The 15904-nt window shown below is 41.3% G+C and overlaps 1 protein-coding gene across 7 annotated transcripts in view; it reads right to left on the reverse strand.

Annotated features, from left to right (window-relative positions):
• GPHN (gephyrin) overlaps nt 1-15904 on the reverse strand; it is a 1154395-nt gene that overhangs the window by 483013 nt on the left and 655478 nt on the right. For all 7 annotated transcript variants that reach the window (XM_029598877.1, XM_029598878.1, XM_029598879.1 and 4 more), the window contains one exon: nt 4108-4380. In XM_029598877.1, the coding sequence (XP_029454737.1) occupies nt 4108-4380 (273 nt within the window). The remainder of the gene's footprint in view (nt 1-4107; nt 4381-15904) is intronic.

Raw genomic sequence — 15904 nt, forward strand, 5'->3', positions numbered from 1 at the left:
CTCTTCTGGTAGCCCTGTGGGCCATGCTACTCCTTCTGCTGCTGAGTGCCGGGCGGGAGAGGAACACGACTGATTGCAGGGGGAAGCATGGCCTGTACAGGCCACCTTGGCTGAGCGGCAGCATTTGTATTTTTGTTCTATTGGCGATTTTCCATGATGAGGGGAATGGGGACACCATGAGCAGGTAGAACAGTTAATAGTCTCCCGGCTGCGGCAGAGCTTTTGAAGACCAAGGCTTTACCGGTAGAAGAGAAGGCAACTTAATTGGAGTGGACTGGGAGGGGACTGGGCAAAGGTCTGATCATGTTGCCACATGCATTTTAAAAAATTAACCCCCCATGCGCACCGATATTGAAATCAGGCCCACATGTGCACGCGGGTTTGGTATTTTATAACATGCGGCGCAGTGACACGGACATGTTATAATTGGCGCGTCCTGATTTTAAAAAGCATTTATATGCATAAAGGTGAATTTTAAAAGCTTGACGTGTGCATCAATTAGGGGATGCATGAATTTGTCAGGCTGGTGCGTGCCGAACAGATATTAAAAGCTGCTCGGATACGCACATACATGCCATTACACGCACAAATAAACATTTCCATAAAGGGGCAGGGCGTGGGCTGGGCAGGGAATGGGTGTTCTGGGATTTTCCCATGAAATTTACGTGTAAGTACTTACGCGCACTGGTGCACCCCAGGTTCCCCTGCCTCGTAACTTTACTTCTGCTATGGATGACGTAAGTTATAAAACAAAAAATTATAGGCAGATCAGTGGGGTTTTAAAGTTCGGGGCTTAGGGGAGAAGGGAGACTATTAAACTAGAGAGGTTTTGAAGTCCGATCCCTTAACTGGGCGAATTGGGAACGAACTAGGAAAACAGCCAATGGCGTCTGCGTGTGTGGCTTTTAAAATCTCCCCACTTATGCGATAGAAGAGGCATTTGTGCGCACAGGCATACATCCATTTAAAATTGCGTGCACATGTGTGCGCAGTTAGGAATTTTTATAACATGCGCACATATAGGCGCATATGTTATAAAATGACAGTGACCCTGGGCGTAGGCTACAAATGCGTGCGTGTGTGCTCGCACACTGGTTTAAAAGTTACCATCATAAAATTTGGCTTTACATGTGTAAATGCACTTTACTCGTGTAAGTAGGCTTTTGAAAATTGCTATACTGAAGTGTCCATGGGATATTCATATGTAAGAGCATGTTATGAGGTGATTTTTAAAAGCTGGGCTCGCAGCTAGCACTAACGCCTGTCTACCCTATTTTATAAAGCAGGGAGATGCACACACAAGTGCCGATGTGTGCATATCTTGCATCGAAAATAAAAGGGGTGTGGCGTGGCTTGGGCATGGTATGGGTGTTCTGGGGCGGGGCCAAGAAATGTACGCACAAGTACCTACGCACCTGGCATGCTCCTAGGTCCAGTGCTGCATAACATTACTTTTGCTATGGAGCAGGTGTACGTTAGAAAAATAATACAGGCATCTGTGAGGGGTCTGGGGTAATTGGGGGGGAAAGCAGGCTGTACAACCAGAAGGTTTGGGGGGGACTATGAGAACACTGGATGAACTGTTGAAACTGGTCCTCACCTGGGCACGCGTCTGTTTTAAAAGAAAGGCAGTTGCGCGTCCGTAAGCTGATTCACACTGCTCGGCATACACAAGCTTAACATTAAGCACACACATCCGTGCCCCTAGGCTATTTTATAACATGTGCAATATGGGGTAGACTTTCAAAGGGTTACTCGCGCAACCCTTTAAAAACCCTCCTGCACGCGCCGAGCCTATTTTGCATTGGCTCGGCGGCGCGCACAAGCCCCGGGACGTGCGTATGTCCCGGGGCTTTGAAAAAGGGGCGGGAACGGGGGCGGGGGCATGGGCATGGCGCAGGTCCGGGGGTGGGACCGAGGCTTCCGGCACAGCAGCTGTGCCGGGGGATGGCTCGCCAGCAACCAGCTGGTGTGCGCAAGATAAATACTTGAAATAAGGTAGGGGGAAGATTTAGGTAGGGCTGGGGGGTGGGTTAAATGGGGGAAGGGAGGGGAAGGTGGGGGAGAGCTGAAGAAATGTTCCCTCCGAGGCCGCTCCGATTTTGGAGCGGCCTTGGAGGGAACGGGGAAAGTCATCGGGGCTCCCGTGGGGCTTGGCGCGTGCAAGGTGCACAAGTGTGCACCCCCTTGCGTGCGCCGACCCTGCATTTTATAACATGCGCGCGGCAGCGTGAGCATGTTGTAAAATCAGGTGTACATTTGCGCACGCTGGGTAGCGCGCACAAATGTACCCCGCACGCGCTGGTTTCAAAATCCCTATGTGTGCGTGTTATAAAATGGCCACATCTCTGGGCGTGTACCGACGCACATGTGTATATGTGCGCCCACATGCCTGTTTGAAAGTAACCGTTTATGATGGTAACTTTCCAACTGGTGTGCGGATGCTCTTTGGCATGTATGCGTCAGCGTGCACTCAGATATGCGGCCACTTTATAACTTATGGATGTATATACGCTCATGTTATAAAATATCCTGACTGCATGCATATCTGCACCCAGTTTTAAGTGGGCACACGCCTATGCGCATGAATACCACTTCTACTGCATAAGTCAGGGAATTTTTAAAATGTCAATGCCATTGCCGGTTTCACCATTTCATCCACCAGTTTGCCCAGTTAACAGCTAGGTCCTCCAAACTCCCCCTAGTTTAATAGCCTTGACTTTACCTAGTTACCCCAGACCCTTAAATCACCGCAGTTATGGCTAGTTTTTATTGTTTTTTTTAACTTACATCTCCTCCATGGCAGAAGTAAAATTACACACCACTGGACCTTGTTGTGCACTTAGGCGCATAAGTATTTACACACACATCTCTTGGCCACACCTCGAAATGCCAATTCATCGCCCCTTTTTGAAAAGTTTAGAGATGTGCATGCAGTGGGAGATAAACGCATATCTGGGTGGCTTTTAAAATTCTGTCAGCATGTGCCAGCCTGACTTGTGCGCGCATCCCCCAATTGATGTGTGCGCCAGGCTTTTAAAATTCACCTTTATGCGTGTAAATGGCTTTTTAAAATTACTATGATAGCATGCTACATTTACACGTGTGACTTCTTTTAAAATTATCTCCTAAATAACTTAGAAAGATCAGAATAATACATCTAAAACAGAAATAGAGTAAATGCTTATAATGAATTAATGCCTCAACCTAGTTTTCTATTTAATTTTAATTCAATTCCAAGTTTAAATTTTTTCATAATCATTAAGATATTAATATCTGTACAATTTAGGGGTTATCAATGTGCGTAATATTCAGCTGCTATCCACTTGCACAAGTTAGCTGGATAAGCTAAGCTGGCTACTATATACAGCAGTGAGGCCATGCAGCTGAATATACTCAGCTATCTTATAGTTAGCTAGATATGTTTATCTGGCTAACTTTAGGACAATTGAATAGCAGTTCTGACTTATCTAGATAACTAAGCTGGATAACACTGAATATTGATGTTTATCCAGCTTAGGGGGGTCATTTTCTAAAGGGATTGCACACGAAAAGGGACTTTTCACATGCGATCGGGGCGGGTTCTGGGTGGCATCCGCACCGGAAGGAGAGGAGTTGGGGCGGCACCGGGGCAGACGCCGCGAAGACATCACTGACGGCGAAAAGGTAAGGACCCTTTTCGCTGTCAGTAACGTGCACAATAGCACCACCTTTCACGGTGGTGCTATTGGTTTGCGAAAGCCGCCCTCCGGTACTGCGTGATTCACAGAGCCGCGCGACAATAGAAAATCTAGCCCTTAGTTAGCCAGATAAATTTCCCCGTCCTAGAATGCCCCATCACACCCTTCATTTAGCCACATAACTTTTTAGTTGGATAAAATGTTAGCTTGCTACGTGACAGCCGCTGACCATGCCTGGGTAATCAAATGGTGTCACATTGCCGATTAAGTCCAAACTTAACCAGCAAAATGGCGCTGAATATCAGGCCCTATATGTCTTAATAAAAAAAATGAGATATTTATAATTATATATCTGAGTGACAGTGCATTTTTGTGGAAAGTACCTGAGATAGAAAAACGTAAGTATCATTCTATGAGCCAGACTGACCTTGGCTGCAATAGCCGCTGCAGTAATATGTGAAGAGGAGCTATCTTCAGTTGAGGCAACTCCACTGTCCTTCTTCTCTTCCTCCTCTTCCTCACATTGGACCCCTTTGTCCTCCGTCTGCTTGTGGGGGCTAGTGGTTGGAGGAGGGGAGAGAGGTGGTGGTGGTGAAGGCAAGTCTTCCAGTTCATCATGAACTTCCTTTACTTTTACAATGGCATCCCGCAAAAGGTCGATGGCATGAGGTAGAGCTGGCAGTATGAACTGAAAGCATTCCTGTGTACAATAAAGAAATGTAATTTACTATACTATACATCAAGAAAAATATTATGAAGAACCAACAATCAATAAAATTGCCAATTCCAATCCTAACTGGGTGAACATGTTCTTGCAGCAGTTTTCAACTGTGGATTAGAATTCCTTGTGCCTATAAGCTTTCCTGTGATGAGTGCAATATGCTCTGAAAAAAGCCTGATTGAACATGGGGAAATGGTAAAGTAGGCAGTGGAAAAGAAGAAATTTAGACTTACTTGATAATTTCCTTTCCTTTATTTCTGCCACAGTTCAGATTGACTGGGTTTAGTCTCTCATCCAGAAGATGGAGGAAGAGAACGTTTTAAAAATATATATATATATCCTGTGATATCACTACTGCATAAGTATGGTGCAGTGACAGTTAAAGCCCGTATACCCAAGACAAAGCAGATTTTTAAAATGTACAACAAAATTATCTCTTTATTAATTTTTAAGATAAACATCACGTATTATTGATATGAGAAACAAAGTAATATTCAAAAATATTGTTATAGAAATTATCTATCAAAAGAAACTTACATTTTTTTTTTAACAGATGAAGGTCTTCTTCTAAATTGTTATGTTAAAAGACTTTATAATGGATTTTTTTTCCTATTTTTTTTGTTTTTAAATCTTCTCATTTACTAGAAAATCTTTATATTCTTTTACATTTTAATATCCTGGGTGGGTTTCTGGAGTGGTGTAGCAGAAATAAAGTAAAGGAAATGATCAGGTAAGTCTAAATTTCCCCTTCCTTTGCTTTTTGCTACACCAGTTCAGAATGACTGGAAAGTAACAAAGCCCAATTATGACGTTAGCAGCTGCTACTTGTTCTTTTTGTCGCTCGTCACTAATTCAATTAAACTATATATATAATTTCTTAACCATTACCCCTTTTGTTGTTAAAAGCTGTATAATTAACTACGCGGACTCAGTTGTTGGTATAAAATTGGCCGCAGCCCACGAGTCGCGGACCTTTAAGGGGCTGCGTGCGTCATCTGAGGGCGCCGCTGGCGCCGCCCATTGATGTCATTGTCCCCTCCCCGGGCTGTGCCCTGACAATGCCCGATCCGATGGCTGCCGGTGAGTGGGCGTGTGATCACCAACCCCTCTTCCTCCCCTCCTCGCTGCCTCAATCACTCGCACGCTGCCGTCTTGGGTGGGCCCTGTGTAGTTGCCCCGGGCCCACCTTTTCTGGGAGGAAGGATAATAAACCTGCATGTAGAAAACTTACTTTAAGGCCGATACAATAAAGCCACACTGAAAACGAGCACTCTGTGTTGAGTGCCCGCTTTCCTAGTGCACCACATCTCCTGGGCATGCGATAGAATATATAAATGAGGGGTTGCACTGCCAAGGAGGCACTAGGTTCAAATGTGCACCCCTAGCGCTTCCTTGGCAGCAGGCACCTAGGAGAGATGGCTATCAGGTGGCAGTCAGCGGATTAGGAAAACGGACTCTTGATTTTACGAGCATCCCTTTTCCTAACCTTATCGCCGGCACACTCTTTTTTTTTTTTAAACCTTTTTGTTACTCCGACTTAATATCACCATTATATTAAGTTGGAGGATGTACAGAAAAGCAGTATTTTGATGCACTCTCTACCTGGATGCTATCAAGCATCTTTGTGTACCTTTCCTCATTCCAAATCACACCACAACTTCACTGATGTGTACTATGATGTTCTTTCGTCTCACTGTACATGTAAACCTGCTTTCCAACCCTAGACCACCACCAAAACCTCACCTCGAGTTACTAGATGACCCTCCTATAGTGGTATAAATAGATGATTAATATGTGTGCCACCCCAGATACTCTCTCTCTCTCTTCTCTGCTCCTCTCCACTCTCCTGCCTGAAACAGGATAAATATTGAAAATCCCATTTCGGGTATATCGCACAGCTTAACGCCAGGAAAAAGGTATAGTTATTTCTGGCATTAAAATGTGCGATAACATTCATTACACTATCGCACGCAATGTTAAATGTCCCTCATTTTCATAAACCCTGCCAAAACTCCTCCCCTTTAACTAAAATTTAAATATTTGCATATGCATCTTGTGATGTGTTAAATAACGCATGCGTTACAGTGTTATCGCAGGCGTTAGGGCCCTTTTAAGACTTATTTAAGTAGCAGCTGCTACTTAGCCAGATAAATCGAAGCTTGTCTGGATAAGTGCTGTTATTTATCTGGATATATCAAAATTTATCCAGAAAAGTGCAATATCTATTCGCACATTTTTTTTTATATGCGCATCCATGATGCAGGGTACATTTGCACATATTTTATAAATTTCAAATATCATATATGTGCAGGTTATAAAATACAGGAGTAGATTTTCGCATGCCCACATACATACATATATGGGTGCATGTGCAGCTGTTTGAAAGTTATCCTCCCTGACTGTAATGCCTCTGGAGATAGGAAAATACTTACAGTACCTAAATGTAATCCACTTTAAAGTACCTGAAAAAGTGGAATATAAATCAAAATAAAATAAACTTGCTATGGTTGGTTTTGTTGTCACCAAACTTTTTATACTCCTCCAAAATAAATAAATGAACAATTTATCTTTCTGAAAAAAATTTGAGACTTCTAATATCTCAATAATGTTTTGATTACTTCTAAGTAAAAGTAGAGATCACTTCCGGTTAAATAGAATGAGGTGGAGTAATTGATTTTGTATTGGCAGATTAATTTAAAAACATCTTGCAAATGTTTTTGACAGTAGAATAACTATTCTTAAGAATGATAATCATCGTCCTATTTTTAGGATCAAAAGGAACCATTACTAAAGTCTTCATGAACAAATTTAGCATCCACAGAGGATAAACTGCTCTTTAGCAGGTGCTTAGACTATAACTCCTATCAAGTAATAGAGTTTCCCTTGACTCTTCCTTTGTGACATATTACTGATACCAGCATCCAAATTTAATTGTGCACTAAAACATTTTACTAGTTCCTTTTTGTAGAGAAGAAAAACTGCAGAAATATCTGCATGGCTAGGAGAGTTTCATGAAGCTTTGCAAAAATGATTCAAAAGAATGCCAAACATGAATATTTTCCTTATAGTAGGGATAATAGCAAGGAGGATGAAAGCCTTTATTAACTTAAAAAAAAAAAAGAGGATCTGAGAAATATAATAGATGACTTAAATGTTCCTGGAGTTGATTTTCCTGCTTTTTGAAAAGTCATCATTTGAACTTTGGATTTTAAGGGTTGAGAAGTATAAGCACTGTAACTTCTAGAATCACAGCATTGACCAAGAACTCTATAAAAGCAAATATTGGCCATAAGACTAACCTTTGTTTTTTTTGTTAAATTATTTTAGGTCTTCTTAAAAAAAAATGTACCTTCGTCTGAAAGGCAATTTAAAAAATATCACTTTAGACATAGACTTGTAGCTCTTCCCCAAAATGCTATTAAAACTGAAGCAAATCTTGTAAGATCACGTAAACCGTCTGATAGGAATGCTGCTACCATTTTCAACTAGATCAGGTCCTCTCAGTTGAAAAGCTTCTTAATTTTGAAGCTGAAGTAATTTTAAGACATAGCGCGAACAGGTTGCCACTTGCTCTGCTAAAACAACTGGAGAGAAATCATACTTAATAATTTATTCCCTTATCCAATCCTCGAGATAGATGCTTTCTCCCAGAGGGATAATTGATTTAATGTGGACTACTGTTTAAACAGTGGCTTTTAAAATAAATGATCTAGGAAGTTTGAAGGAAGTGAGTTTAGAGATATATTTGTCTTCTGAAACAAGTTTCTGGCACGTGTCCTTCAGATGAAACAATAATCACTAATTCTTGATGTAGTGGAAAAGGCTGTTGCACAATACCCACAATCAGGGATCTCTACTAATTTATATTCTACCAGACTTAAGGGAAAATGCTGTAAGCACTTCTCTATCCACTGAGGAGAAAACTTCTTTCCTCTCAAAACAATTTCCCATTTCTACCAGGGACACAAAACAGTTCTCATATTCCTCTTCAATGTCTGCGACAGAAAGATCTATTACTTAATTAGCAGGGGGGGGGGCTTTATTTTTTTAAATAATTTCCCATTTGAAACTTTAAAGCTCCTAGGAGGTTACATAGATACCATGCTAAATACACAGGCCCGCACATTGTGCATGGAGACCCATGACTAATCACTGTTTGTTGAGTTATAACTATCAATGTCACTTTGTAAACCATTGTGATCTTTACATGGAACGACGGTATATTAAATGTCAAAATAAATAAATAACCTGGGGCTAGGCAGGGTCTCACTGGGTCCCCCTCCCACAGATGCACACTCTCGATGGTGGGACTCCCTCACCAACCTTCATTTTTCTTCCGGTGCAACGACATATTTGTGGCATGCCAGTGATATTGGAAGGGAAGAGAGAGGGCAGGCTGCTCATTAAAATAGAAAAAAAAAACTGATACAGGGAGCCTTTACACCCAAAAACGTTTTGGGGGGTGAAAAGAGAACAGCCCGACAAGGTGTTCATAAGATATTATGGGGGGAAGGAGGAGATTGCCCTGGATTCCCCTATATTTGAAAGCTTTTTTGTTTTTCATTGCTATGACAGTGCTACTTATCCAAATATCTTCTCAAGACATCCAGTTAGTAGCAAGTTATATGGTCACACATGGCTAGATAACTTAAAAATAAAAACAGCTATATTCAAATATAGCCGTTTATGTTTTTAAGTTATCCAGCTGGATAACGTTACACAAGTATACTCAGCGGGCATCCCGCTGATTCTGCGGGACCGCCCTACTGTATATGAACCTCATTATTTTTACATACTCCATAGTTTATTCACCACAATTTAATGCAACGCAGGCTGTTCTGTCTGCTGCGGCTGATCTGTTCCTGCATTTAGCTGAATGTAATTCCATTTCCGTCCATCGACTTAACTCTTCCAACCAGTCAGCGATAGATGGAGACAGTACCATATTTACTGTTTATTTATTTATTTATTTGTAGAGTTTTATATACCGTTATTCGGTAGAGCCATCATAACGGTTTACAAAATATGCAATTAGCATACAAAATATGCAATTAGCATACAGTCAAATGGAGTTAATATGGTAGTTGGGAACAGTAGAGTATTGGGAACAGTAAACATTTTTTCTTAGTAGTTGAATAACAGAATAATGAGGAGAACATTTTCAATGAACTTAATGACTCAAGTGAGAGAGCAGGGAGGGGTGAAAAAGTAGGGTACATCAGGAGAGCATGAAGAGGAGGATTATGCTTGCGAGTTCTGTTGAGGGCTGGGATGATCAGGTGTCAGATAGTTAGAATAGAGTTTGCGGAATAAAAATGTTTTTAGATCTTTTTTAAATGTTTTCAGGATGTGCTGGGTCCTCAGTTCTTTGGGTAGGGTGTTCCAAATTTTGGGGGAGGCAATGGAAAATGCTCTCTCTCGTGTAGTTGAAAGATGAGCGTCTCTTAAAGTGGGGATGTTTAAGAATCCTGCGTTGTTAGAGCGTAGGTTTCTTTGTGTTACAAAATAACCTTTCTACAATTAGCTTTTTAAAAACATTACATTTCTTTTTCTGAATACCCAACTCCTCTGGCACAAAGTAAAATAACCTTGGATCTTCAGGAATGTCTCATCCCAACATACTCTGTATATACCTCACTCGTCACCTAGACAGGATTTTAGACAGTGCTGGGGAGGAGCTGGCTGTTGTGGTACATGTGAGCACCAACGACATAGAAAAATGTGGGAGGGAGGTTCTGGAAGGCAAATTTAGGCTCTTAGGTATAAAGCTAAAAATCCAGAACCTCCAGGATAGCATTCTCTGAAATGCTCCCTGTTCCACGTGCTGGTTCCCAGAGGCAAGCAGAGCTCCAGATTCTCAATGCGTGGATGAGACGATGGTACAAGGAAAAGGGATTCAGTTTTGTAAGGAACTGGGGAACCTTTTGGGGAAGGGGGAGTCTTTTCTGAAGGGATGGACAACACCTTAACCAGGGTGGAACCAGGCTGCTGGCGCTAACCTTTAAAAAGAAGATAGAACAACTTTTAACTTAGAACAAAGGGGAAATCCAACAGTCGCTCAGCAGTGCATGATTCGGAGGGACGTATCTTCAAAGGATACTAATGATGCATTAGAATTAGGGCATCCCAACAGTGAGATTCCAATAATAAGAAAAGTAGTCCAAGTGCCTGTAATTAAAAACTCACCTGAGCTAAAAGATTACAATTTATCCCAATCAATTAAAAAGCAGAATGAAAATACAAACAAAAACACACATTGAAATGTCTGTATGCTAATGCCAGAAGTCTAAGAAGTAAGATGGGAGAATTAGAATGTATACCAGTGAATGATTCACATTCAAAAAAACCCCCTTTTTTTTATTATTTTTCATAAGATATTTAAACATCTAATAGCTCACAGTTTGTGAATCTTGTCAATAAACCAACGTTATTCAAGCAGGAGGTCAGCGGATCTATTGTCTGACCCAAACCAACCTCACTGCTAAAAACTGAAAATTTTTTTAAAGAGACGGAGGGCAGGTTTCATATATATGAGTTTCAAACCCCAACCAGGGTGTGCTCAATCTTGTACATATAATCATAAACCGAGGCCACCACCGTCCGAATTTTTTAGGAACCTCTGTGCAACCAATTTAAATTGAATCTTCGTGTCCAAATGTGGAGAAATTTTTATATATTTTTATATATTTTTAGAATATATAAAAATTTCTCCACATTTGGACACGAAGATTCAATTTAAATTGGTTGCACAGAGGTTCCTAAAAAATTCGGACGGTGGTAGCCTCGGTTTATGATTATATGTACAAGATTGAGCACACCCTGGTTGGGGTTTGAAACTCATATATATGAAACCTGCCCTCCGTCTCTTTAAAAAATTTTTCAGTTTTTAGCAGTGAGGTTGGTTTGGGTCAGACAATAGATCCGCTGACCTCCTGCTTGAATAACGTTGGTTTATTGACAAGATTCACAAACTGTGAGCTATTAGATGTTTAAATATCTTATGAAAAATAATAAAAAAAAGGGGGTTTTTTTGAATGTGAATTAGATTACATAGTGTGATTCCCCCAAAAATCGTTTTGGGTGCTTTTTGATATTTGGTATTTACCAGTGAATGATGACATAAACTTAATTGGCATTGCAGAGAAATGGTGGAAGGAGGATAACCAATGGGACAGTGCTATACCGGGATACAAATAACATCGCAATGTCAGAGAGGAGCATCTGGGAGGCAGGGTGGTGCTTTATGTCTGGGATGGCATAGAGTCCAAAAGGATAAAGATCCTGCATGAGACTAAATGCACAAGCGAATCTTTATGGGTAGAAATCCCTTGGGTGTTGGGGAAGAGTATAGTGATAGGAGTATACTACCTTCTACCTGGCCAAGATGGTGAATGGACAGTGATATGCTAAGAGAAATTAGAGAAGCTCACCAAATTGGTAGTGCAGTAATAATGGGAGATTTCAATTAACCCAATATTGACTGGGTAAATGTAACATCAGGACATGCTAAAGAGATGAAGGGGCGGATTTTAAAAGGGTTACGCTCGTAACTGCTCCTGTGCGCGCTGAGCCTATTTTGCATAGGCCCAGCGAAATGCGCAAAGCCCAGGGACACGTGTATGTCCTGGGGCTTTGTGAAAGGGGCGGGGTGGTCTGGGGGCGGGGCAGGGGTGGGACCGAGGCCTCCGGCACAGCGGCCATGCCAGGGAATTGTGTGCTGGCAGCTGGCCGGCAGGCGTAACTTACAAAATAAAGGTGGGGGGGGGGGATTTATGTAGGGCTGGGGGGCGGGTTAGATAGGGGAAGCAAGGGGAAGGTGGGGGGGCGAAGGAAGGTTCCCACCGAGGCCGCTCTGATTTCGGATTGGCCTCGGAGAGAACGGGGAAAGCCATCAGGGCTCCCCTAGGGCTCGGCGCGAGCAAGGTGCAATAGTGTGCACCCCTTTGCGCACGCCGACCTCAGATTTTATAATATGCGCATGCAGAGCACGCATGTTATAAAATCGGTCGTACATTTGGCACGCTGGGTAGTGCGCACAAATGTACCCCGTGTGCGTATGTTTAAAAATCCGGCCCAAAGTTCCTGGATGGAATAAATGATGGTTTTATGGAGCAATTGGTTCAGGAACCAACAAGAGAGGGAGCAATTTTAGATCTAATTCTCAGTGGAGCACAGGATTTGCTGAGAGAGGTAACGGTTGTGGGGCTGCTTGGCAATAGTGAGCATAATATGATCAAATTTGAATTAATGACTGGAAGGGGGGCAGTAAGCAAACCCATGTACTAAATTTTCAAAAGGGAAACTTTGATAAAATGAGAAAAATAGTTAGAAAAAAACTGAACGGAGCAGCTACAAAGGTAAAAAGCAGTGTCCAGATGTATTCCACACATTAAGAAAGGTGGAAAGAAGGCAAAACGATCACCGACATGGTTAAAAGGGGAAGTGAAAGAAGCTATTTTAGCCAAAAGATCTTCATTCAAAAATTGGAAAAAGGATCCAACAGAAGAAAATAGGGTAATGCATAAGCATTGGCAAGTTAAATGTAAGACATTGAAAAGACAGGCTAAGACAGAATTTGAAAAGAAGTTGGCCATAGAGGCAAAAACTAACAGTAAAAACTTTTTAAAATATATCCGAAGCAGAAAGCCTGTGAGGGAGTCAGTTGGACCGTTAGATGATTGAGGGGTTAAATGGGCAATTAGAGAAGATAAGGCCATCGCGGAAAGATTAAATGATTTTTTTGCTTCAGTGTTTACTGAAGAGGAAGTTGGGGAGATACCCGTATCGGAGAAGGTTTTCATGGGTAATGATTCAGATGGACTGAACCAAATCACGGTGAACCTAGAAGATGTGGTAGGCCTGATTGACAAACTGAAGAGTAGTAAATCACCTGGATCAGATGGTATACACCCCAGGGTTCTGAAAGAACTAAAAAAATGAAATTTCAGATCTATTAGTAAAAATTTGTAACCTATCATTAAAATCATCCATTGTTCCTGAAGACTGGAGGGTGACTAATGTAACACCAATATTTAAAAAGGGCCCCAGGAGCGATCTGGGAAACTACAGACCAGTTATCCTGACTTCAGTGCCAGGAAAAATATTGGAAAGTGTTCTAAAGATCAAAATCACAGAACATATACAAAGACATGCTCTGCTAGACCAACTCGCTCTGCCCTCTAAGGAATACTCCAGACCCCCTCCATCAAATCCACTAAACTTACCTCCACAATGAACAGAGCCTTTTCCCTGGCCGGCCCGACCCTATGGAATTCCATGCCCCCAGACTTCCGCACCGAAACCTCTACACTCAAATTAAAAAAAAAACTAAAAACTTGGCTGTTCCTACAGCCATACCCATCACTCATTAACCCCCGTCCGGATGACTCCCTGAGCTGTGTATAGTACTTTTCCTTGAAGAACCTTGCACAATCCGCTGCTACTTCCCCACCGTGCAAATACTTCGATTTGCTGCTTATTCCACCCTACTCTCCCCCTTCCTGTTAACACCCCTTTTTGAAACCTATTTTTACCACCCTAATGTTTTTCTTCATACATCCTGTATCTTTCCATTGTCTACCCTGCTCTCTACTCAGTTTATTGACTATATGCCACTATACCTTGGAAATTGTAAATTGCCGTTGTAAATTGCCATCAAACCTGTAAATTGTTACTCCATTTCTGTATTAGTTGTAAGTTCTTGTATACATAGTTAATGTTCCCTATAAAGGCATTGCCGGAAAGTTTTAAGTTACTTGTAAACCGATATGATGTGCAAACGGTTGTCGGTATATAAAAAAATTCTAAATAAATAAATAAATAAATAAATAATGGAACAGTTTCCATCGGGCAACGAAGGTGAGGGCAACCCACCAACATCAGGTACCCTGAGAGACAATCCCGGGCTGAAAAAACATAATAAAAAAAAAAATTGAAAAAATCGCCATGAAACTGACAACGGAGGGAGTCCTCAGAGAGAATGAGACCCGCCCACAATGACATCATCACGCTAACGGCAGAGCCGGTAAACGACGCCGTTCCATCGGGCAACGAAGGTGAGGGCAACCCACTAACATCGGGTACCCTGAGAGACAATCCCGGGCTGAAAAAACATAATAAAAAGAAAAATTGAAAAAATCGCTATGAAACTGACAACGGAGGGAGTCCTCAGAGAGAATGAGACCTGCCCACAATGACATATCACGCTAACGGCAGAGCCGGTAAACGACGCCGTTACATCGGGCGTCGCGCGACAAAGGGGATTTCCCCTTTGTGCTCCCCTTCGTGCTAACCGTTGTGCTTCTTGTAAAATAAGTTTAGTTATGTTTGTTATTCAATTAACTTTTATTAAGCTGTCTAAAAAGTTTGCTTTTATATCTGTTTCAGTTCTAGATGTTCAATGTATTAGACTAAGGAATTGTATTTCCTGCTTGTTCAGCTTTCACTGTAAACCGGCCTGATTTGCATTTTATGCAAGAAGGTCGGTATATAAAAATTATAAATAAATAAATAAAATAAATTTTTAAATATCTATATGTATATAAACCGAGACCTCATATATTAATTAGAGGAGCTTATTATCTTAATAGCTCTCACTAAAATTCGGTGAAGAATTACCACATAATTATTTTCATTGTGGTTTTACCATATTTATAATCATAGATCTTGGTTATACTTTTACTGAATTGCACTTTATCATGAATTTTAAGTGTCACTTATCTTAAAGGTTGAGTGATCAAAAACGCTGAAGGGGTGATATTATAATGCCCAACACGGCTCATGTTTCTTTTGGTGCTTCATCAGGGGCAAACATTCAATATGTTTACTTCTACAACAAAAAATGAAAAAATCAAATTGAACAATTGTAAAGACGGATTTCATGCATTAAAATATACATACGCTCCATACTTTTATGCTGTCACTCTTTACGTCTTTTCAGCGTTTCCCAAAATGGATCCTCCATCTTGTTATTCCGCGGCGGTATTTAAACCAACCAGCGGATACCATCGAAGCCAATAGGAAATGTAGCGTCCACAACGTGCTATTTTAACCAATGCTGCAACGCGCTGTTTACGTACATCATATTAATGTTGCCCAATCCACAGCGTCGTTCATACCATGTGGACTTAGGGTGGATAGTTTGAACATCCATTTTTATTCAATAAAGTTCAATTTTGTTTGAATATCAAATCCCCGATTGCAATGTTTCACTTGATCAATAATAGTCCATTTCAAATGTTGAAATTGATGGTCATTCTGAACGCAATGTTTTACCATCAGCGCCTCAGTATTTGACCTATTGATTCTGCTACGATGTTCTCTCAACCGAATCTTAATCTGTCTACTAGTACGCCCTACATAAATGGACGGACACGGACACTGTATTAAATAAACCACATTAGTGGATAAACAATTAGTCACTGATCTTTTTTTGTATATTGTGCCCGTATTAGGATGTTGCCAGGTTGCTCCCATCATGGATAGGCTGCACATATCACATTGT

Source organism: Rhinatrema bivittatum, chromosome 4 (assembly GCF_901001135.1).
Source record: "Rhinatrema bivittatum chromosome 4, aRhiBiv1.1, whole genome shotgun sequence".
Taxonomy (NCBI): Eukaryota; Metazoa; Chordata; class Amphibia; order Gymnophiona; family Rhinatrematidae; genus Rhinatrema; species Rhinatrema bivittatum.